The sequence below is a fragment of the Colias croceus genome, chromosome Z (genome assembly GCF_905220415.1).
Source record: "Colias croceus chromosome Z, ilColCroc2.1".
In the NCBI taxonomy this organism is placed as follows: Eukaryota; Metazoa; Arthropoda; class Insecta; order Lepidoptera; family Pieridae; genus Colias; species Colias croceus.
Window position 1 is genome coordinate 1,375,392 of NC_059568.1, and position 24,073 is coordinate 1,399,464.

General features: G+C 33.7%; 2 protein-coding genes across 2 annotated transcripts in view; both read right to left on the bottom strand.

Annotated features, from left to right (window-relative positions):
* Positions 1–5,740: 5,740 nt before the first annotated feature.
* The window catches only part of LOC123705321 (dynein axonemal heavy chain 6), a gene marked incomplete at its 5' end in the record, with an annotated part of 120,166 nt that continues 101,833 nt past the window's right edge, over positions 5,741–24,073 (bottom strand). Inside the window, 9 exons of the mRNA XM_045654061.1 lie at positions 5,741–5,988; positions 6,648–6,771; positions 8,893–9,090; positions 10,647–10,799; positions 13,685–13,975; positions 14,949–15,190; positions 16,064–16,264; positions 16,372–16,612; positions 16,937–17,138. Of these exons, the coding sequence (XP_045510017.1) occupies positions 5,759–5,988; positions 6,648–6,771; positions 8,893–9,090; positions 10,647–10,799; positions 13,685–13,975; positions 14,949–15,190; positions 16,064–16,264; positions 16,372–16,612; positions 16,937–17,138 (1,882 nt within the window). The remainder of the gene's footprint in view (positions 5,989–6,647; positions 6,772–8,892; positions 9,091–10,646; positions 10,800–13,684; positions 13,976–14,948; positions 15,191–16,063; positions 16,265–16,371; positions 16,613–16,936; positions 17,139–24,073) is intronic.
* On the bottom strand, positions 20,348–22,812 carry LOC123705322. Its single transcript, XM_045654062.1, has 2 exons — positions 22,669–22,812; positions 20,348–21,477 (listed from the first exon to the last, which is right to left on the bottom strand). Exons 1-2 carry the CDS (start codon positions 22,785–22,787, stop codon positions 20,631–20,633), a joined length of 966 nt encoding a protein of 321 aa, XP_045510018.1. The 5' UTR covers positions 22,788–22,812; the 3' UTR covers positions 20,348–20,630.

Sequence of the window (24,073 nt, forward strand, 5' to 3'; positions counted from 1 at the left end):
AGTTCTTTTTACGCTGGTACTGGTCAATTGACAAACTTTCGTATGCACCTGATTACGCATCCCTTTTCTTCCTTTTCTTCTATGGTGTGGCACGTGTAACTAGTGACATACCAGTTGTGATTGTAAATTGTATCGATAATAATTATCGAAAACTATTTAGGTTCGCGATTTTATACTAGTTGTTTTCAAAATTAATGACATGAATGACGTTGCATAACATTTTATATTATGTAATAAAATAATATGAATACTATAACACTAAAAATGAAAATCGAGGTTAAGCAAGGGTCATAATTTAGATGGGTGACCGATTTTTTGCAGATTTGTTGTTCTTTAGCCTGTTTGTACGGAACCGTCAGTGTCGCGAGTCCGACTCACGCTGGACTGGTTTTTATTAATATGTATGAACATTGTATTCAATTTCCAATGATAAAGTATAAAGTATGTGTATACAAAATACCTAGGTATATCGATAAAGTATGTGTATACAAATTTACTATGTCTCATCTCTAGGACATTTGGTGACCCTGAATTATCCAATGAGAATGCAGCGCCCCGCTTCACCATACCTCAAGTTGTTGACAGATTGAACTTAGTGCATACAAGCTAATATTAGGCGTCTAGAGGTTGTGTGGTCGATGGATGAAATCAATAATATTATTCTTTAAGGAAAAGTTTTAAGTCGATAGACCTGCAGATTGCAATTCCATCATGAAATTAGTATTAATAAACCGTCTTTAAATTAGCAATTGATTTTTAATTAGCTATCTTCAAGCCAAAGACCAAAGCGCGTCTACATAACGTTAATACATCAGTTCTATATGACTTCTATTTTGTGTTACATAGTCAAGATTCCTTACTAGTTGTTAGTGTTGATCGGTTTACACAATAATTTGTTAGATAGTGAATAATAGCTGAATTGTTTATATAGTGTACCTTAAGCTTTCATTAGTTAGAGTTAAGTAGCAACTTACCCATCAATCAAAGGTGGACCCACACGGTCGTGTTTGTTGTTAATATTGCTTGATGCTTGATCAAGTAGAAGCATAGTTGTGGATCAAGGGAATTTGGCCTTTATCCATACGCCTGCAAGTCTGTATTTACCATGAGAAGCGTTGATGCAATTTGAACCAGAAACTTGAGCATGTGCCACCAGACCATACACATTGGCATATGAATTGAAATAGAATAATAAGTTATGTTTGCACACTGACGAATGGCCTTCAGTCGTAACTCGCGATGTAAATCTTTATTCCTTGAGGCCAGCGAATACCGTCAGCTATAAGGGTATTGTGTTTTGTAATGCGTTGATTGTAAAGTTTAAATTATTAAAGTGAATAATTTGATAGGGAATTATTATTTGTAGCTAAGAGCAATTAACCTATAGAGTACTTGTATCGAGCGTATACAATTTACATATATTTGTTTCTCTCTATCTAAAGAAAACGTCGTATGAAAGAATGAGACAGCTATAGACAACAAGCTACGTTTCAACATAGTCATGGCACCATTTTTACTATAGGTACGTATTTAGATAGATAGAAGGTGATAGTGATGGGATGTGCTTCAATCGATAAAATCGTGAATGTATTTTGCATTTACGGTTTCGTGAAATAATAAATAATAAAAAAACAAAACTTATAATTAATTTCAGTTGAATACATTATTTGTTTAATCCTACGTATATAATAAATGCGAAATTATGTGAGAAGGGATGTTACTCTTTCACTGCGGAACCGATTACAATGAAATTTTGTACATACACACATAGGTTAGGTTTTATCCCGGAAATCCCACGTGAACGGGAACTGTGCAGGATTTTCTTTAAAAACGCGGGCGGAAAGTTAGTACATTATAAAAGAAATTTTAAAACTTGAAATGTAATTTAAAATAAAGAAGGAAATGATGATAAAGTTAAAGGAGTGAGGAGAAAGGCACAGTCAGCATGAAGGAATCATGCAGCATTTTAACAAGTTAATAAAAGGACAGTCTTAATGAAAACATTTTCCTAACATCCTACTAATAAATCGAAAGTTTGTGAGGATGGATGTTTGTTACTCTTTCACGCGAATACTACTAAACCGATTAAAATGAAATTTGGAAAAATTACTTTTGATCCCGTAAATCCAACAGGAATGGGAACTATGCGGGTTTTTCTTTGAAAACGCATGTATATTAAGTATGTATTTCAATAGTAGTTTCTCATCTATGAGAACTGTCATTTAATCAACCGTTTAATTTTCACATAGTTACACATTTAAAGTAGGTAACTTATGTGTAAAAAATTTCAAAATAAAAATTCACTCTCTTTAATCAAATGTATTTATTATCTACAGGAACAAAAAAAAACGTAAGCGTAAGATTGCACAATTCTTCTAGAGTATCCATCTTGATAACAAGTAGGCTCGAAATGCAGTGAACACAATATTGCAAATTGTGGCGGCGTCCAATCAACTCATGTCTCACGTTTTATACCCATTTTTTATTTAGCTCTGGAAATCTAAAACAAAATGAATTTATTAATAATCTGAAAGAGAAATTAATAAACAACAAACGAAAACTAAAACACATAGTGCAAATAAAACAACCACGTGGTATGTTTTATTTTCCTGCGGTAAAAAATTTACATCTATTATTTGCAACAACAACTACATATAAATCTGATTTATGAAACAAAATAAATAAATCAACGTTAATATGAAATAGATTTTTTGTCATAAATCGATAATATACGCTAGATGTGTTACAACACTACGGTGGTAAACAAAATGCCAAACGTGATATTATTGTGACGTTTTTTAAAAATTATTTCATTATTTTATATTCCACAACCCCATAAAGTGGGTAAATGTTACAGTTACAACATAAAATTACAAAAAAGCGCTTGATAAAACCTTCAAATAGGTTTAAAACATAAATATTTATCAATTTGCTGAAAATCACTTACCGATGGAAAGATATTTTTACATTGTTTTTATCTAAAACTCCCATTCGACTAGTGATAGCCGGTTGCTAAACATACAATAGTTATTTTAGCACACTGACAAATAAAAAGAAACACTGTACACTTTATATTTTCTAAATATTTCGTTAAAAACACTTGACGCACTGAGCCCACCAGCTGGTTGGAAAACAAACTGACTGCCGGCGCGCTACGTTTGAAGACAGTGCAGATACTCTATCGCTATCTCAATCTGGCTTATGCTGTTATTGACTAAGAGTAAGTAGATTAGAAAATATGTATTTTGTTCTGTCTTAATATAAGAACTCTATAGGTTAATTGCTCTTAGATTTGTAGCGATTGCGTTAGTATGGCGTCGGTGCGCGCTCGTTCGCACTATGGGGCCGGCTTTCATAATATAACACCGGTTTCCAATAAAATAACCGATGGTTAAAGTAACAGTCAAACATTATTGTCTTGTGTGACTCCAAACTGTCGATAGCACTTTAAACGTCGGTTATTCTGTTCCAAATCCGGTCTTAGTTACGTTTCATTTTGTCTTTGTATAATTGACTTGAATTCAAGTTAAACAATATGGGTTTTAATGTTCTTGGCTAATTCATACTGAAGCTCAATTTCCAAAATCTTTAATGGATTTTTATTGATTACATATTGATAGTTTTATTTTGTCTCTGCTTTTATTCATCCTTCTGAATAACACTGTGATATACATAATATGCATTGTAATCTGTTGTTGTTACTTTAATCTGTCATTAGTTACATTAACACGTGTACGTTTCACTTTTCTATTAGTAAAATTGCATTTTATGTTTGCGCAGGATTATATTTCATGTAAATAATGTTAATTTGATCTCAAGTTTCTAACGAAAGTAACAAAGGGTGAAATTCTATTGTTTATTTTATTGAAAAGGGATATTTGATTCATTCAACTTTGAATGTTCTGTGTGCGTGTTCACATTTGTATCTGTTTCCGATTTGAATGCAATAGCGCTATACACGTGTGAGAGCCCGGCCCCCGTCGATGTATAAAATTGTAAAAAAAATCGAGTATTTTGTATGAGTCGTAGTAGTTTAATTTTAATTGTAAGCGGTCGAGCGCGGCCTGCGTCTTCACTAGATAGGTTAAAACGTTCTAGGTCTTTTTATTTTTTTAATATAGGAGTTATAATTTGTATTGCTGATTCAATGACACCAAGTTAAGTGTAATATACGTGAAATTAACAGAAATACTGTGATATGATTCACTTGACACTTTATATAGGGATAATTAGTGGCGGGCTGTGGGGCTGTGGGGCTGTGGGGCGGTGGGGCGGTGGGGCGGTTGGGCGGTTGGGCGGTTGGGCGGTTGGGTCGCCGCCGGCGCGCTGTGTACAGATCGCTATTTATGTGCGGCGGCGGCGCGAACTTTACAGTCGCCCGGAGAAACGAACGTTCGGTTAGTGATTCATATTTACGCTAGTCGCGTTACAAAAATTTGGTCAATCAATTTTTTTAACTAATCTAGTTATATGATGTTACACTATGTCGAACGGAAAGCAATACACACAGGTCACGGTACGATATGTCTATATGAAACGTCGCAATAAATTTATATAAATTAGAATAGTATCAATGCAACGAGCACTAATGTAAATGATAGATTCTTAATGCGTTTTTATTGATTATAATTAATTAATGTTTAGGTAAGTTGTTATGTGTAACTAATTTTCGATAACCATTCACTGCGCGCTAATATACCTCACTACGTTTAATGGAATCGTCGCGAGTGGCTCGGCTGCAGCCCGTACGTCGCGGTCACGGCCCCACATCCCACGCGCCCACTTTTCTTTTTCTGCATGTTTTCGTAATTTGTTTTCAGACATTGTTCGAAATACAAAGATTTAATAAATCAGTTTCAAATAATCATTTGTATTAATTGTTTACCAATAAACTTTAAATGTTACACTAATGTATTGTTTTATAGAGATTTACTGTTACGAGGAGGTCCTTGTGGAATAGGATTGTATACTGTGTTGTTAGAGCTATTATTGGAATATTAGAGCAGCGAACAGATATCTTCGGATAACTTTGGACATGTTTTAGTTGACGTGTGTAAAGCGAGCCGACGAACCGGGTTAGTGTTGAGCGTCTCGCGACTCGGTTCGTCGGGTGATACGAATGACTTCTATAACGCTAATTAGTCTAGGTTTCCTTTTTACATTTTAATACTTATAATTTTTATATGTAATTGTAAAAGGTATTATATTCCATTTATGAACATGTCTGAAAAATAAACCAACCTCGCATCGTTGCAACGATTGTCCAAGAGATGGCATCTTGCGACTGCATGCGAGCGCCATCGCGTTGCAACCGAGTACATTGAGATGCAACGTGCGCCGCTATGGTTGGTTTATTATTTGTCATTATTTTAATCAGTTTACTTCGACGGTATACAGATAGCGCAGTTCGTGTCTCACTTGAAATTATCGATAGTAGTACTACGGAAGTGATTAATAAGTTTTATTAAAAGAAAAGCAATATCGAAGTACAAAGTAGCTTGGCAATATTATACGAATGGACGAATGTTGCTAACATGTAAACGTTTCCTGGCCCGTATGAGCTCCGTATGACGTTGTTAATGTTTACATTTAGCAGCATTTTCGGATATAAGGTGACAGCTAGAAGTTGTTGAAAGAAAATATACCTTCTGAAAGCAAAGTTTGTTGTAATTTGATTACCATTTTTTGTTTTATACCATTTTTTATACGTGGCTTATTTTAAAATGAAACAACATTTTGCGAGTGCGATATTTATTATTCAATCAGTGATCTGGGTGAGTAGGGCTGTGCCTCGTATGATCCAGAACTCGGAGGGCATGTCTGCTGGGAGGAGGACGGGTAACACAAAGTTGGTGCTATGGCCGGTGGTGGAGAGGGTCCCGGCCCTTTCCGAGGTCTTGTACAGGGGAGCTTCGTACCGCGGGTCCGGCTTCGGCAGGGACAGCACTGGTTTGAACCACACCACCGGGAGAGAGGGGTTCATTTGACCTGACAAAAAAAAAGTATGTCAAAAAATGTGGAAGTTCTGGATCAAAATAATATTGTTTTACAAAAAAAAAAAAAGCTAAAAAGGTGGTCAAAACTGAAAGCCTAGAATAATATTTTGGGGTTTCTAAATGCACACAAAATATTCGTTATATTCACTTTGAATACACTGTAACAGGAATATTAAATTCCCTAGAACAATAGGTAATGGAATATCGCCCGCCAAAATGTGTTTCAAACTAGTTCTGTGTGTGAAATTCAATGCTTTTGCGAAATGTTTCTCTTTGTTGCGATGCGAATTTCGAGAAAAGTTTTTGTGCACGTGCGTTTTTAATAAAGTTTTATTTGATATATTTGTGTATGTTGGTTTCAAACGCCCATAAGCAAACATATACTTAATAAAAGAATATATAAATTTCTTAGTAACTTGAATATTCAGAACTAGATATGCATATCTTATCTTCTATAATATAAAAATGAATCCCAAAATGTGTTGGTAAGCGCATAACTTGAGGACGGCTGAACCGATTTCGTTAATTCTTTTTTTATTATATTCCTTGAAGTACGAGGATGGTTCTTATGTAGAGAACACGTAAATATGTACCACAGGCGAAGCCGGGGCGGACCGCTAGTTATGTATAGATATCCCTATTCATACAAACCTGGCAAAGCATCAGTGAGACAATTTTTCTTGGTGTCCCACCGACCCGCGTCTATAAAAAGTCCATGGATGTTCACCCCATCCTCTGGTCGTTCCAAATTTCCAAATACTGTTGCCGCATCATCCTATATAACACAAAAAAAAAACATGTAATTAAATGTACAGGATAGATCAGCAAAATATGCCGCTAAAATGTAACTGCATGAGCATATTAAGGCAATAAACAAATATAAGTCATATTATACATTTGAGTACACTGCATCGTGCGAATGTTAAAATCATTTACCATACACGCGACTGATATGAACATACATGAAAACGTAAACAAGTCATTAATTTCTTTAAAAACGTAAACAACCTTTATGCCTTATTGCAGGTTAAGATTTCTATGCAGCAAGCGAAGTTTTCTGTTTGCGTTAATTTAATTAAGGTTCAAAATCAAGCCTAATTGTGATCGAAGCTTATGTCTAGTGTTATTGATCGAAGCGAGGGGAACCTGCCCTCCATTCAAAAATACATCCTCAGACGAATCTACGGCATAATAAACTTATTGCAAGTACAGGTAGTACTTAGCTCACCCTGTCACCACCAGAGTATTTTTTGTACGTTGTAAAATTTTAAATTGTAATATTGGAGATAAAACAAAAAATCTGAAGTACTTAGTCCTTTCCATAGTTACAAGTGGTGCTAGTAACAAGACTTTCTTTTTAAAATTATTACATACGTGCGTGCCAAAACAATACATGGCCTATACATAAATACAATACAAAGTGTATACACACTGTTATGTGTCAATCACAATATATTCACCTCAAACTAACAAACTAAACAACACTGTATTATCCGTGCGTGCCAAAACTTACTCCTATAATTATAAACAATACTATTGCCTAATGGTGTTAAGTGATACTATTTATATCACAAAATATAACAACCTAAACTTATTATCCGTAGATAAAACTTACTCCAAATACAACCAATACAATAATACGATACCCTAATGAGAAGACACTATTTTCTCCACAAAAACTACCAAACTAAATTAATCACTATTATTGTGAGCGTGCCAAAACTTACTTCAACAATATAGTACGGGAGCTAGCAACGTTTAAAAAAAAGTCATTTTAGTATAGTTGGGTTTTTGATATACTGTTTCTCTTGCTATTTCGGTTAGAGTCCGGGCTGTCTGGCTGGCCGCAGTGGTTGCGTTTATTAGTGCGCATCTTATCTGCACAGGAAAATATCCTTAATTTAAAGTCATTTTTTAACGCGTAATTTTTAATCTTTTGCCTTTAGATAGATCCATCAGACATAATTTTTTTATTGCAAGACGTTTTTTTCGTTGTAAAATAGGTGCCATACGCAATTATTATTTCAAAATAACTAAAATGTCATCGAAATAAGTGAAATTACATCAACATGAGTCCGCTTAAAAGGTAAGTAATAACTTTATTATTTATATTATATTATCCTTTTTTAATACTTATATTGAATAATTAGTAAACTAATATTTTTAATAGATGGTTTCATATTTATTACACTTTTGGGTATAAATATGAATTTGATGATATTTGTATTTTCTAGTGTTTGATTTTACGCGAGTATTATACATTTTGAAATTAAAGACTTGGGAAAATAATACAATGAATAAATCGCGTTTAAAATCCGTTAAAAAGTCTTTAATTTCTTGATGATATTTGGTTTTTATCAAGTTTACATTAACGTCCTATTTGAGGTTCGTTGGGAAAAAGGAGGCGATATGGTAGATTGTTGCAAAAAAACTGTAAATAGTAAAATGAATATTATATATAGTATAAGTAACACAGTGATTACTTATCCTTCACTAGGACTCATGTTGATGGAATTTCACTTATTTCGATGATATTTTAATTATTTTGAAATAAAATTGCGTCTGGCACCTATTTAACAACGAAAAAAACGTCTTGCAATAAAAAATGTATGTCTAATGGATCTATCTAAAGGCAAACGATTAAAAATTATGCGTTAAAAAATGACTTTAAATTAAGGATATTTTCCTGTGCAGATAAGATGCGCACTAATAAACGCAACCACTGCGGCCAGCCAGACAGCCCGGACTGTAACCGAAATAGCAAGAGGAACAGCATATCAAAGAACCAACTATACTAAAATGCTCACTTGTCAACGTTGCTACCTCCTAGAATAATACCATTCCCTAATGATACGTGCCATTTTTCACTACAAAAGTTACTTAAACACAAACATACCTTAACCTTCCGCTTATTATACTTATACACGTCCTCCTGAGACAAAAAGAACGGTACAGGCTCAAAGTCGAACATCAAAGCGTCGATCGGAACTCGATACCGGCGCGCGTAAGCTTGCAGCGAGCCAGTTAGCAAGCCTTGAGGGAAGAACAATCCAGATACCCAGCTGCTCACTTGAGCACCCTCTATAAGCCATTTCTGTGATGACACCACCACATGATTTATATATTGGTTTTTAGGGGATTCCTTTCAATGTTAGCTAATTGATTTTTATACTTTAGAAGGAGTAAATATCGAGTTGGTAGCCGATTATTCTCGATAGTTTCGATATACTGAATCGACATTAAAAATAGTGATTAGATACATGTGTGTAAAAGTTTAAATAGATTAATCAACATTGATATAATATATTAAGTGTTTTGAGTTTAAAGATTTAGAGAGAAATATGACTTGAAAATAGTTTCATAAAAGTATAATTAAATATTCTGTTATACACATTAAGTACACTAGAATAAATAGGCAAGAAATATGGGCTTTTTTGCGAATTTCATATATAATGTTTACATAAAAAATATGCTATTGCGAATCGTGAAATCTGACAATTTCCAAGTTTATCTATTAGCTATTTCCATATTTTTCTATTTTCACATTTCAGTATATTTATTCTATAAAGGACAACGGAATGTTCATTATGGGAATAGCTCAATACAAATAATATAATAGAATTCTTATCCTGCTCGGAAATAAAATTCTAGTGTGGTGTATCTCTGACCTATAAACCCATCAACCCACTGACATGATCCGGGGCACTGGTTCTCACTGTGTGTTGCACTAAAATTATGAATTCTTCTATAGGAAAATACGATGAAAGCTGTTCAGTTAATTAAGTTCTAAATAACTTTTTGACGAGTGTGTAACTACGTACTAATATTTATTTTTCAATTCGATTGTTATTGAAAGTGTTATTGAAAGTTAAGAAATATAAAAGTGTGAAGTTTACTAAGATTCTCTAGTAGGTACTCTATATTCTGCTATAGCAAGTTGAGCAATATCTACAAAGGTAACAATATGAAATCGAAGAACGTGCAGTATTCTACGTGACATAAAAGATAGCTCGAAACATGATTCTACAAACTATTCCTTACGAAGGAGTGTCTCCTTTCTTACAATGCAGTTTCATTCAACAGGAGTCTAAGCTTTGCACAGATCTTTCGTTATTAATATTTTACAGGACCTGTTTATTTAGTTTTAAACTTCAAAGTAAAATAATAATAAATTAATAACTTATGAGATCAATCGTAATCGAATGCGATTAATGACTAGTGTGTGTTTTATAACTAGTACTAAAGCCTATAGTCGTTGTGTACGGTAATTAAAATTTGAAGCATACAATCTAATTAAAGGTTCTTGTACGTTTCTTATGACACATATTACTTAGTGAGAGGATCTGAGATCTTACATAGAAATATTATAAATTAGTGAACGCTGCAGTAAATTATGGGGGTTATAACTGTACTGTATTAAGTTTTGTAGAACATTTGAAATAACACTACCAAGTTATGAAGTCATCTTGACCAGCGTTGAAAAATTTAGTTTTATTAGGATCATAATGCATCATATACATAGTTATGTACTGCTAGTTAGCAGTGCACCCTGTCTACGCCCGTTGTACATATGATAAAAAATCTTCAACTTTATTATAGTATACATAACATATTATTAAAGTAAACTTCTACACACATTAAAATTCTTACCTCTATAAAGTCAACCCTCAACGTAAGATCGTGTATCCAGCTACCAAGTGACTTGAGCGAGTTGTAGCCCTGTCTGTGCCACATGGCTGGCACTTTGTTGTTCAGGAACGAGTTGAATACTTCCTCGTAAGCTTCCGACATTACCACTACACCCTGGATAGAAACTAGTGTTGTAGCTTAGAGCAAATGTGTATGGATTGTTGTCTTCTTTGTCATTCCTTTGAAATGTATACGATATTGTGTATCTATTTTACACTTAATTACACATATTTTAACTATCGATATAATTAGGTACTTAGGTATATTTAATTGCAAGAGAAAAATGGTAATCAGCGTGTTACCCGATCCTCTAAAGTTTAAAATTTAAATAATGAGAAAAACAGTGAATATTCATCTAATGATTTCTGTATTAGAAAGATTGAAACAAAAAGTTAGTTTTAGAAAGTTTTTCCCGGTTACTAATATGTTCGTAAACGCCCATTTATTTTTAAGTTCTGTGTGAGACAAAGACAATGTTACGTTTTAGTATATAATATAGTTTTATCTCATTCTATTTCATAACCATTGTGTAACGAGCGAGAGAGAAATCTAGATTTCAGCTTTCACTGCTTCCAGTTTCATTTCAAAGGCTCTACGTATAAAATATACCTTTTAAATTCAAACACGTACCAAACTATTATAAAAGTATTAATATAACTTTATACACATCAAAAAGTAACTTATTTAATGGCCTTAAAGAAGTTCATTAACTAATAGTTATGTAGAAGGACTTTAATTAGAAAAGTTTCTTGAATTTATTTTCCAGTATCTTCGACAGCTACTATACCGGTTGCATTGTGCCTATATAAATACAAATGCATAACTTAATCCGTTAGCCATTCGCAAAGCAAACACAAAAGACCAGCGACCAGCGTATCTAGATCTCCCGGGCATTTGAAAGTTCTAGGAATTGGAGGAGGGAGGGGGGAATACACGTGTGCGAGATGACATGCGCGGTGAGCACCACTGCATCGATTAGTGCTCCCGCCGGCCTAGGCTCAGCGCACTTCATAAAATGCATATTTCGTGTAATCAAAATTTTCGTTTGATTTTTTTAGAGGGCAGCTGGTATGCGATGGACTTTATTGTATGGAAAACTGAGATGTTTTGATTGAGAATTTTTTTTTATTAGCTTGATAAAATAAATTTTAGTTACAAAAAATATTTATACTACTTAATTAGGTATTCATTTTTATCTAATTTTGGACTTAACGTTGATACATATTCATTCATGTAGCTATTCAACTATTTAGCCAAACAATTTAATTTATTGTCGCAATTTTTTTTTTGTTTAGAATTAAGAGTTGACACTTGATCAGAACACAGATGGCAGTATGGTCGCAATTCTCTAACATCAGTTCTCTGTACATAAATTAATTTTTAATTAGGTTTCCGTAAGGAGATTTATTTGTTGACACGTGTAACTAATTTACTTATAACAAAATTGTGTTCAAATATTGGATCATTTTATGTAGCTATCCCCGGTATTGATCTGCCCCCTCATAAAGAGAAGAATAAAAAGTATTTGTAGTCCTACATCATTAAATTTTAGTGAGTAGGTGTAATGGAAATCTTTTCCCCGAGTGGGATGCACTTATTTCTATTTCAGTACCGTAGCTAATTATCTTGCTTCATACAAAAGGTATAAAAATAACGTAGGGAATCGACTTAGGACTATTAACTGTTATGTCTGGTACCTACCTACCACAATGCTAGTAGTGTTAATTATTATTATAGCAAGGAGGCCGCTAGAATTTTCAAAGGATAAATACCGGGAAACCGGTATACTTTTATCCAATTTAAACTTTAAAAGTTTGAAAGTTAGTTAAACTTAGTTAATAGATAGATTCTCAGCGTGAAGTTTTGGCTTTGGTTTCATTAAGGTAGCGGAGCGGAGACAAGACTAAGATAAGATTAGAAATAAGAAAACATACATATATCTAAATACCAATTATTATTAGTGCAATTTTTTAAAGTTTTTTTAGGTATATGTATTTTAAAGTAACTATAATATTTGTAAGATTTAGATTTCTGTCAGAACTATTCAAGACAGATTGTATGATTGTATTGAATACTCCTTTCTTATTTAATATTAATATCAAGCTTGCAAATGAACTGATGATTATAATAGATTTCTAAGAAACTAATTTTTAAATCCAGGCCAAGGGAGGTATACAGTTCGTATCTAATAACATAAGCACAATGTATCGGAAGATGAATACACCGTGATGAGTTGCATCGCAAACCATCTTGTTTATTCGCTGAATAAATATCAATATGGTTTCCCATATTAGCGATGGAATAAATCCGTTTATACCCCCTCACCCCCCTCCCCCCGCTCCTCTCCAGCGGAACACGCCTCCATACGGAGCTCTCGCTCGCACCGTTGCCATGGCAACGCGTTCTATTATGGCGTTGCAGCTGTTTAGGGAGTTAGAGCTTAAAGATACGGATCCCTAAAAGCTGTTAATAATATTGAATGTGCTTATGAAAAAATGTAATGTGTTTGGAATATTTCTATTAAGATTATGATTTGAAATCCGGGAAGGATTAGATAATATTATGTTATAAATTAATAAAATAGTTCCTAGATAAAATGAAGAGTCTTATTTGTATACGTAGTATATTATTATTAGTCTGTGGTCCTATGTTGGAAAATAATTGATATATACGTTACATAATAGATGGCGTGGATTATTGTAGACAATGGAACTCGAACTGCGTCTGTACCCAAGTTTTATGTAAGAAGGGGCTGTTATGAGGCGGAAGTATGTGTCTTAACTCTTTCAACTTTCTGAAAAAGGTTATCTGGACATTTTAAATAAAATTTAGAACGATAGAAATTAAGAAGTCGATTCACAAGTTGGTTAACTCGAACTACAGATGCTCCCACATTACCTTATTATGTTTTGTTTCTATTTGCCATTCCACCAAACTTTCAAAACCTGTGGTCATGTTTAGAACTCAATTGTTATAAGAATATCCAAGGTTCCACTTACCTTGATAGCCTTCTGCAGTTCATTTAACGAGGCGTGTATCAGCACCAGCAGTTTGTTAAACCTGTCCGTTTCATGCAAGAGCACTGTCGTTAGTGAGTGGAGTTGACCCATATCGTCTGGCACCATGAGGTCTGGGTGTATTTGCGTCCTGTCTATCTTAGTGGCCACATTAGCGCGAGTAGATTCACAAATCCGCCAGACTATTTGTTCTGGCGTTTCTCCCCCACCACCGCCGCCTGTACGCGGCTGTACGTCCACTATTGTTTGGACTAGTGTGCTGGTTTCTTTATTCTGCAAAGGGGGTTGACTTTAAATTTGCCTTGTAAAGATGTTTTTATTTTAGGTCTTACTTATACTGGTTGGGAAACTATACCCTAACTATTATAACTATTATCATTAGGTAACTTACGCAGCACTATAAGAACGGATTAGTATCCGTTCTTATAGTGCTGCGTAAGTTAATGATAAAGTTAGTTACCAATTTTCAAATTGTATACAAAAAATAGTGTCAAATGCATTGCCGATATCATGTGGGTTTCGAGTCTTAGCATTGGAAAAGACATACCGTCTTAGCATACCGTCAATATTGTATAACTTCTGCGAATGTGGAAGCCATTTAACTATTTTAACTTAAAAAAAAAGACATAAGTATGAACGCTTTCAAGAAAATCTTTGAACCGCAGTCCTATGAAAGCTGCCTAAATATTATGAAGCAGAACTACTTTGTAAGCCAATCAGATCACTAGGAATAACCCCAGGCACGTAATGTCTCCATGAATGTGTATGAATAAGGTACTCAATGCGGCCACGCATAATATATTGCGCGTGGCCGCATTGAGCACTATAGTGCTCTCGAATGAAATAATAGGAGATAATTTTCACTGGAGCCTAAATAATCAGGAACAATAATTGCTCTTGGAACAAACCCCACAATCACGCATGTAGAACACCCTGTATTTCGGCGTATTGTAAAATTACTCGACATGTTAAACTATCACTGTTCACGAGAATTCTGGACGTGCATTTATGCCCGCTAAAATTGAGAGGGTTGATTAACATTGTTTCTGAATCCACAAAATGTAGCGGCAAATATCTATAGGAAGCGAATTAAGTATCATTAAGCTAACAATGTGGTTTAATTAAATGGACATACGCAATCAAGTTATTGGCAATCTCTATTATCCAATCCTCCCTACACACGCACGTACGTAGATATAACATTCCGATTAACAGACCAATCACACAGGTATTAACGATTGATTACCTCAAATGCAATATTAGCATTGTCATGCATCCCGAATATTTCCGGGTCCTCTATCCCGGGCAGAGTTTCGATGTACTCACGGACCTCTTCCAATTTGTCTGCCCGGGGACAATAGTAGGTCCCAGAGGAGGAATATTTATAGTCTGGTTCGAGGGTTGGTGCGGAAAAGAAGAGAGTCAGTATGGTGGTAAGGCAGCGCTGGTCCCACATGTCGGTGACCCGACCTCCATATGTTATTTGACCTAGGGATAAATGATTTTGCTTTTTTATGCAATCAATAGGTTGTTGGCATACTATTTTAATTCAATTTTTTTAACAAAAATACATGGTAACTCTAATAATTATTATTAAAACAATACCTACTTAGCAACTGTAACTAAGTTTGTCATTACATTTCTGGAAACTAATGGGAGAATTGTAATCTCGATTCTCGAATCTGTTCAAACTGAAATTCTATTCATTACCTACGCGACTTCTGAAATTCCCGTCAAGCAGCTATTTGGAATACAATGTTAAGTCGAGTTAGATCATTTGTATGAGCAGATTCTACGAAATATTGGTAAAGAGGTTCATATCTGAATACACTTTATGTCCGACATAGATATTCTTGTGTTTCATTTATTCATTCACTATAATGCATGAGCACTCAGAAGTTCGAATATTCGAGACGAAAATGCATGTGGTCATGAAGTATTCAAACCGTCCGCGTCGGTCGTCGGTCAAGCGCTATAATGATTGGTCGTATTTTAAATCAATAAATATTTTGTTACATTGACATACATTTGTGCTGTTGAAGTAAGTGAGAAATAATGTGCTACATATTATGCTACAGCAATTTGAATTTGAAAACTTCTTTATCCGCGCCCGTCGGAAGGTGAAGCTGGTCCAATTAAAAATTTTGTGCTGTATAAAAGTTTAGGAAACATACATAAAACCTGAAACTATGCTACGTTATAAATTAAATAAAAACGAGAAGCTAATTGTTTGGCAAGTCAGAAACAATAAACCTTTCCCTGTGACCAATGTTCCTAAAAACAGAAGAGGACTAAATTCGTAGATATATTAATTTACCTATATTTTAATTAAATATTTTCCTGATGAAATTTTCCACTTACTGGTAATATACTCCAGAGCATCCCAGGGTATGTGTCCATCTTCGCAGAACATTTGTAGGTTTAGCATGGCACATTCTCGGTCGCTGTTATTAAACTCATATGTGATGTTCCACCCGAGGGGACCGAACTTCTTGCGCTCTTGGATGATGGCGTGAAACATGCAGATACCAAACAGCATGGTGCGCCAGTCCTGACCGAGAACTAGACAGGAGTGGTACATTTGAACATAATTAGTAACAAGACAGATTCATATGTGCCTTCAAGATAAATATTTTCTTCTCTATAACTAAAATTGGCACGGTATCTACCATGATTTTCAAAGAAGTCCTCGTCCATTTCAATCATGGCCCGTTTGACGTTCGCCTTCAAGCCCTTCGGTGGTTCGTTGGTGACCTTCACGGAGTTCTGCAGAACAGACACCGGGAACTTGGGAGTGGGCATCGAACTAAGGTACAGCCTGAAGTCTGGATGCAGGCCACTGTTCTCACCGCCCATCTGGGCGACTATCACTTCGAGACTCAACATCCATGATGCCGCCAAGTGACAGTTCTGTGGAATAAGCTCTTCTATTGTAACTGTATGTTGTTACTACGTATTATTTAATGTAGAGAGAGGTTCGTAAGAAAAAATCTCGTGTTTTGAGCAATCAGTTTAGGAAATTCTAAAATTCTGTAGTGTATGCGGTAATCACAGCTATATATTATATACTTTTTTTTTGGTGTGGTGATTCTCAATGTTAGCCAGAAGGGCTACTACATTTTAACGCGGACGTGATATTATATTTATACATTGTATATGTTGCTTATATACTGCTGTCAATTTTGCTAAACAAAGCACTCCCCCTCTAAAAAAAACTTGATAATATGTAAGCACCTGCAGGAACACCCAATCGCCCTTCGGTTTCGCTGCGTTTATCATCCTCTCGGCGACTGGCCCTTGTCCCTGGCCCAACGAGATGGAGTGCAACCGCTCCCGCATCCCCATTTCTGTGGCGAACTTCTGGAAAGCTCCAAACGGATCAGATCCCGTGCTCAAGACGAACACCAGTGGTATTGGCGCTGCTGTGTCTGCGTATCTGAGAACAATAATTATCATTCTATTTAGATTTTAGTGGTTTTTTTCTAATATTTGAAAATTATCTCAACATTTATCGGAGTTCATTTTTTATGGTTATTACGGCCGAATTTTTCGACTAAGAAGGCTTTGTTGATTCCATTTTTGAAAGCTGCTGCTTCCCGTATTTTAATATGTTCTAATTCTGACAATCATGCTTTTTATGAAAACCCTTAACTATTTACATTAAGAATAGTAAGAAAAAACTGCAGATTTATTAAAAACATTAATTAGTAAGTAATTAATGAGTCCAAGTCCAAAATCATTCAAACTCAAACTCAAACTCAAACATTTATTTATTCAATTAGACTTCTTCGAGAAGCACTTTTGAAACGTCAATAGGTACATATTTTTATCATTTACCACCGATTCGGAAAGCAGTATCTATGGAGAAGAATCGGCAAGAAACTCCATAGTTGCTCTTTTAAATCATTTCAGTATTACAATTTAATTTTACAAAATATGTAAGTAACCGTACGTATATATTATCATAATATGCCAAAGAACTGTCCTGCGGTTCTCACGCGACAACCCTCCATGGGTTTTTATCTTCCATATATTCCTTAATGCTGTAATAGGCTCTCTGAACTAAGACGTTTTTTACATAATTCTTAAATTTAGCACTACTAAACTCTTTAATACTATGAGGAATTTTGTTGTAAAAAAGTATACCTTGACTCATAAATTAATTTTTAACTTTAGCTAACCGGTAAAATGGCATTTCAATTTTATTTCTGTTCCATGTGCCATAACAGTGTCTATCTCCTACTCTTGTGTGTAAGTCTGCGTTTTTGTGTACATATAAAATATTATTAAATATATACTGTGATGGTACAGTGAGGATACCAGTATTCTTAAAGAGATCTCTTAGTGAGTCCCTAGCACGTAAATTATATATAGAGCGTATGGCTCTTTTCTGTAATATAAATATAGTTTCAATATCTGCAGCCCTGCCCCATAGCAGAATTCCATAGGACATAATGCTATGAAAGTAGCTAAAATAAACCAATCTAGCCGTGTCTACATCGGTGAGATGCCTTATTCTTCGAACTGCATATGCAGCTGAACTAAGCTTAGCAGCGGTGGCGGCAACATGGGCCCCCCATTGTAACTTCTCATCTAGTGTCAATCCAAGAAAAACAGTAGAATCCACAGGGTATAATACCTCCCCGTTTAAAATAATATCCCTTTTCACCTTTTTTACATTTGGAAGGATAAATTCTACACAATTTGTTTTTTTTGCATTTAATAATAAATTATTAGCAGTGAACCAATTGGATATGCGTAAAAGAGCAGAGTTTACTTCGTCAACGTTTGAGTCATGTCTATCCACATTAAATATTAATGAGGTATCATCTGCAAACAGTACTATTTCACACATATCCTGCAAATAATAAGGTAGGTCATTAATATATACTAAGAACAAAAACGGTCCTAAGATAGATCCCTGCGGAACACCTATGTTAATCGGCGCACCGCGAGATTTCTCTCCATTAACAACAACGGTTTGTACCCTGTTCTGAAGATATGAAGCTATGAGGTCCTGAGATAAACCTTTAATACCATAAAAATTTAGTTTCCGTAATAGAGTGGTATGTTCTACACAGTCAAAAGCCTTAGAAAGGTCACAGAATATCCCTAAAGCATTCTTTGAATTTTCCCATGCTTTATATATATTATGTGACAAAAGAGCTATTCCAGCATCAGTAGTAGAGCGCCCCTTTGTGAAACCAAACTGTTTGGCGTGCAGTAAACCATTTGATACAAAATGACTACATAATTGGTTTAAAATTAATTTCTCGAAGACTTTGCTCAAAGTTGGTAAAATGGAAATTGGCCTATAGTTATTACAGTCTTCTTGGTCACCACTTTTAAATAAAGGAATTACTTTACTTAACTTTAATAAATCAGGGAATATACCAAAGTCACAACATTGATTAAATATAAACGCTAAGTGGTTGGCAATGTTTTCTATAATATTATTTACTAAATTTACAGACATTCCCCAGAGATCACAAGTTTTTTTTAAGTTTAATGTTTTAAAAGTTTTAACAATTTCCTCTGCAGTCACATGTCGCAATTCAAATAATACATTATACTCAGCAACATGGTCCCTCAAGTAGGACTCCGCAAGCGCTGATGACGAATTTAATTTTTCGGTAATACTAGCAGGGACACTACTAAAAAAATCTTCAAAAGCAAGCGCAACATCAGCACTTTTGTCAATGACCCTACCAGCATTAACAAGTTTTATGGTACTATTTGATTGGCTTTTGCCCATTTCACCATTATTAATTGACCAAACCGTTTTAACTTTGTTATCAGAGTTGCGTATTTTATCTCTGACATACAAGCACTTGGCAGTGAAACAAACTTTTTTAAAAGTTTTTGAATAATTTCTAACATAACTAAGAAATGACATGTCTTTGTTATATTGCTTCATGCCATATAACTCATATAAAACGTTCCTGCATCTGTGTATACTAGGTGTTGCCCATTGGCTAAATGGTAAATCCTTGGTAATACTTAAAGATTTAACTTTAAAGATTTTTTCAAACTCATTATGAATTAAATTAAAAAGATTTGTAAACATTTCACAAGGATTATTATGAAAGGATTGATCATTCAGGCCAGGCAATTTATTATTAATATTATCTCTAAATTTATGAATGCCTTTTTTAGTTATAGGCCTAACATTAATTCTTTTAAATGTAGGTATGCAATCCCATTCAAAAACTACTTTCTGGCCACAGTGATCCGAAGTCAGTGTATTGAGAATATTTTTTTCTAAAAAGTTACAATCACAGTAAACATTATCAATACAAGTTGCAGAACTAGGTGTAATTCGTGTGGGTTCATCAAAAAGTTTATGTAAATTAAATGATTGAAATAAATTAACTATTCGTGTTGCCGTTTGTGTGTGTGAAAGTAAATCAATATTAAAGTCTCCACATACTATAACCTTCTTTTCACTTCTGCTCAAACGCTTTAATATTTCTTCCATGACTGTCTCAAACATATTATAGTCACTGGAAGGAGGCCTATAAACGCAAACAATAATGTAACGCTCAAGTTCAACACAGGACAGTTCAATGGTGCGTTCTATAGATAGACTAACAATGTCAGTTCGTTCTTTGCATTTTACACTATTGTGTACAAAAATAAGAGAACCTCCATGAATAGCATGTTTCCTAAAGTATATACTTTTTAACTCATAATTATCAACATTTATTAACAACTGACATTGTTTAAGCCAATGTTCTGTTACACAAAAAACTTTAATACTATAATGATTTAAGAATAATTCTATTTCTAATAATTTGCTAGCCAAGCCTTGAATATTTTGATGTACAATGGAAAAAGGCTGCTTAGCTGTTGTCTTATATACTAGTTTAAATCTAACTTAGGGCTAAATTTTCTGTCAACACTTAACCTAGGTTGGTGTATATAATTACTACCTACTACATAAAATTATAGTAGATCGATGGTCTGATACAGAACATGTACCAGACTGGTTAATAATTTTATATGCTATTAACATAGCAAGTTCTTTCTTATATCTAAATGGCAGATACACTGTATTCCTTGTCATACAAAAAGATTTTATACAGGAATTTAAGTCAAAATATATAAATGCATCACTATGATGATTTGTTAAATTATACAATTTCAAGTTAATATTATAGATAAACCTATATTGATTTTGTGTCAAACCAGGCAAATACGGTAATGTACACAACATAAATTTACATTTTGTCTCACCACTAATTTTTAACATTTTTTGAAATCCTATATCAATGTCATGTTTTTTTAAATTAAAACTATCTCCGTATAATATAATAACAATACTATTTTCATTAAAACTAAAATTATCTAATGAATTCATGATATATGTAAATGAACTATTAGGAGTGCAAAAATTAGTAACTTTATGCCCTAAGTTGTTAAGCAAAGCGCCAAATCCCTGACCTATATTATCTGACAACACAATAATTTCCTGCATGGAAAGATGTTTTGTTTTACTAGATGAAAGTGTTGCCATTGGTTGAATACTATGTATGTTAGTGCAGTCAATGGTCTTATGGGGCGACGGTTGCTCATTGTCACTTATGGAACACTTACATACATAGTTATTGGTCAGAGACTCAAAGCGTTCCATATTTTCATTGCTTAACTTTAATATATAATCTGCCTCTTTTATGTGTTCATTAATTTGTAACTGGGCAGCAGAATATTTTTGGTTGAGGTCATATAATGTATCATTTAATGAGTCTATTTTCTCCTTAAGTTCTGTAGTTTCTATAGGTCTACCAGAATCTGATGGCATATTTATATTTAAGAAATAAAAGATTTTCATATGGCAATTTTATTTGACAACTATCAAAATGGTTGTCAAATTATTTGTCTTCTTTGCAATTCTTGAATAATTTTTAGGATTTTGTCTAAAAAATCTTCAAAGATGTCGAAAAAGCCGCTGCGATCACAAGCAAGAGGTGTTGTTTATAATGTGTATAGAAAAACATTCGATGAAGAAGGGTCAAACACATCACAATTTTCAATTTTGAATATTTTATTGGTAAATTGGACTTACCCGTTTTGATACTTAAAATTAAAAATATTATAAGTAGGTAACTAACTATAGGTCTACCAGAATCTGATGGCATATTTATAATTATGAAATAAAAGATTTTCATGTGGCAACTTATTTGACAACTATCAAATTGGTTGTCAAATTATTTGTCTTTTTTGCAGTTGATAAATAATTTTTAGGATTTTGTCTAAAAAATCTTCGAAAATGTCGAAAAAGCCGCTGTGATCACAAGCAAGAGGTGTTGTTTATAATGTGTATAGAAAAATATTTGATGAAGAAGGGTCAAACACATCTTAATTTTCAATTTAGAAGATTTTATTGGTAAATTGGACTTACCCGCTTTGATACTTTTAATTATAAAATATTATATGTAGGTAACTATAATATTGTTTTTTGATTACAATATAATTTTATGAAAACTTATTACAGGAGTTTCCAATACGGCTATGCGTCAAGTCCAAGCTGTCCAAGTCAATTTTATAATTATTTGTGTATCTGTTAATACTTACGAAAATAAACATAGTTTTATTTTATTTTATTGTTATTTTATTTTATAAAAAAAAAATATTAGCATTATCTAGTTTTGATCTGCATTATCATTACATCCATATTTTTACATGGCTTAATGATAATGAATATACAAATATAGGTATGTGTAAATAATAATATGTATTACATAGATAAAAGTAATATGTATATTATACATGTAAGTAGTACCTACAAAATATTAAGTGGATATCTCATTATTTGGTACAGTATTGTTCACTTATGTAATGTGACTAATGATGTTGAGGACAAAATAAAAAATAAGCAGTATCAAGATCGGTCAGTCCATTTTCCCTAGGGTTGCACACTCAAAATTTTGATTTCCCCAATTGCCATCAGATTCTGGTTTACCTATACCTCATACATCATTTTATAATGTTCTAAGTCCCTATGATATCTATCTAACTCTTTCAAAAGGCTATTATTTTTAATTTGCAATTGTGCTACATTTTTTAATGAAAATCTATTTCTCATAACTGATTTAGTGCGTTTAATGAACCTACTTTACTAACTAACTAGCATGAAGCATAAGAATAAGCTCACATTTCGTATTATAGTTATTCATCGATTAACGCAGAAATTCATAAACTGGAAACAAGTTAAACCGTATAGTTAGTATACGACTACGGCGATATTTCAAGCAGTTTTCATTGATTTCCTATGAAATAAGCAATCGGCATCCCCGATGAATTATGTACGCAAGTTAGGATTTATATATAGACACTGAAGTTTCAGTCAGGTCAGGCCTAGGTAAATCAAGGTTAGTTGTTCGCTTTTTCGAAGTAGGTAGAAAGCATGCAGAAAGTGACAGACGTTGCACTTGCATCCCAATATGATTTAACCTGATATTTTTACATTGCATCTCTACATAATTCATAGTAATCTATACTTATGCTCTATAGTCTATACTATTTATTAACTTACATAATTTTATAGCTTGTTTGTTTGAATGTACTTATTTCAGGGACTCGATAAATCACCGTTGGATTTGTACGAAATCCCTGGGTGCAGGCCTGTGGCCCGCGGTTTCGCTCGCGGACAAATTCGCAAACGACGCAACGATTGTGTCATACAAGTTTTTTTATAGCAAATATATTATTATGTTTAATTTTTAATTAAGGCAGACATTTAGGCACCACGGAGACGATGGGGGCAATCGCTCACGTGTGTTTGTTACGTCGTAAATGATAATATGTATAAAAAAAATTAAATTACGTTTAAAATCCGTGCTAAAAATGTTTAAGTAATATTAAAACGTAGGTTCAAGGTGAAAACTAACTACAGTCTACAGACAATTTAAATTTTTTTTTATAAGCTATTGTTTTCTTTTTTCTCTCTTTTCTTTTATCTATATTAGATGTGTATATTTTTCCCGCCTTTAAATTGAAGAATTTTTAAAAATTTCGTTTGCGCGGGAATGCATCCATTGACACTCGTGGTAATTAACAAAATGGCGATATAAATGTTGCCATATAAAGTTTATGTCCATGAATTTAGGCGAGCACATTGCCACCGTGTAACAATCATCACTGTGATCTTAGGCAAAAGAAAATAATTATGAGATACACTTAATAACCATTAATTGAAAAAGATAAAAATTAATTCAGAATGTAAGGTAAAGACAACCTTTAATCATATTAAATGAAAATTACGCATACGCATTACACATACATTACTAGGCCAAAAAAACGCAATAAATATAATTATGATAATTGAAGTAGTAAGGAATATGATTTTATTCGTAATTTAAAGTCATCTTC

Coding starts and splice junctions, on each gene's coding strand:
- LOC123705322 (XM_045654062.1), bottom strand. CDS start 22,787: ATGAGAAATAGATTTTCATTAAAAAATGTAGCACAATTGCAAATTAAA. Junction 21,478..22,668: donor TATAAAATGATGTATGAGGT/ATAGGTAAACCA, acceptor TGGTAGACCTAT/AGAAACTACAGAACTTAAGG.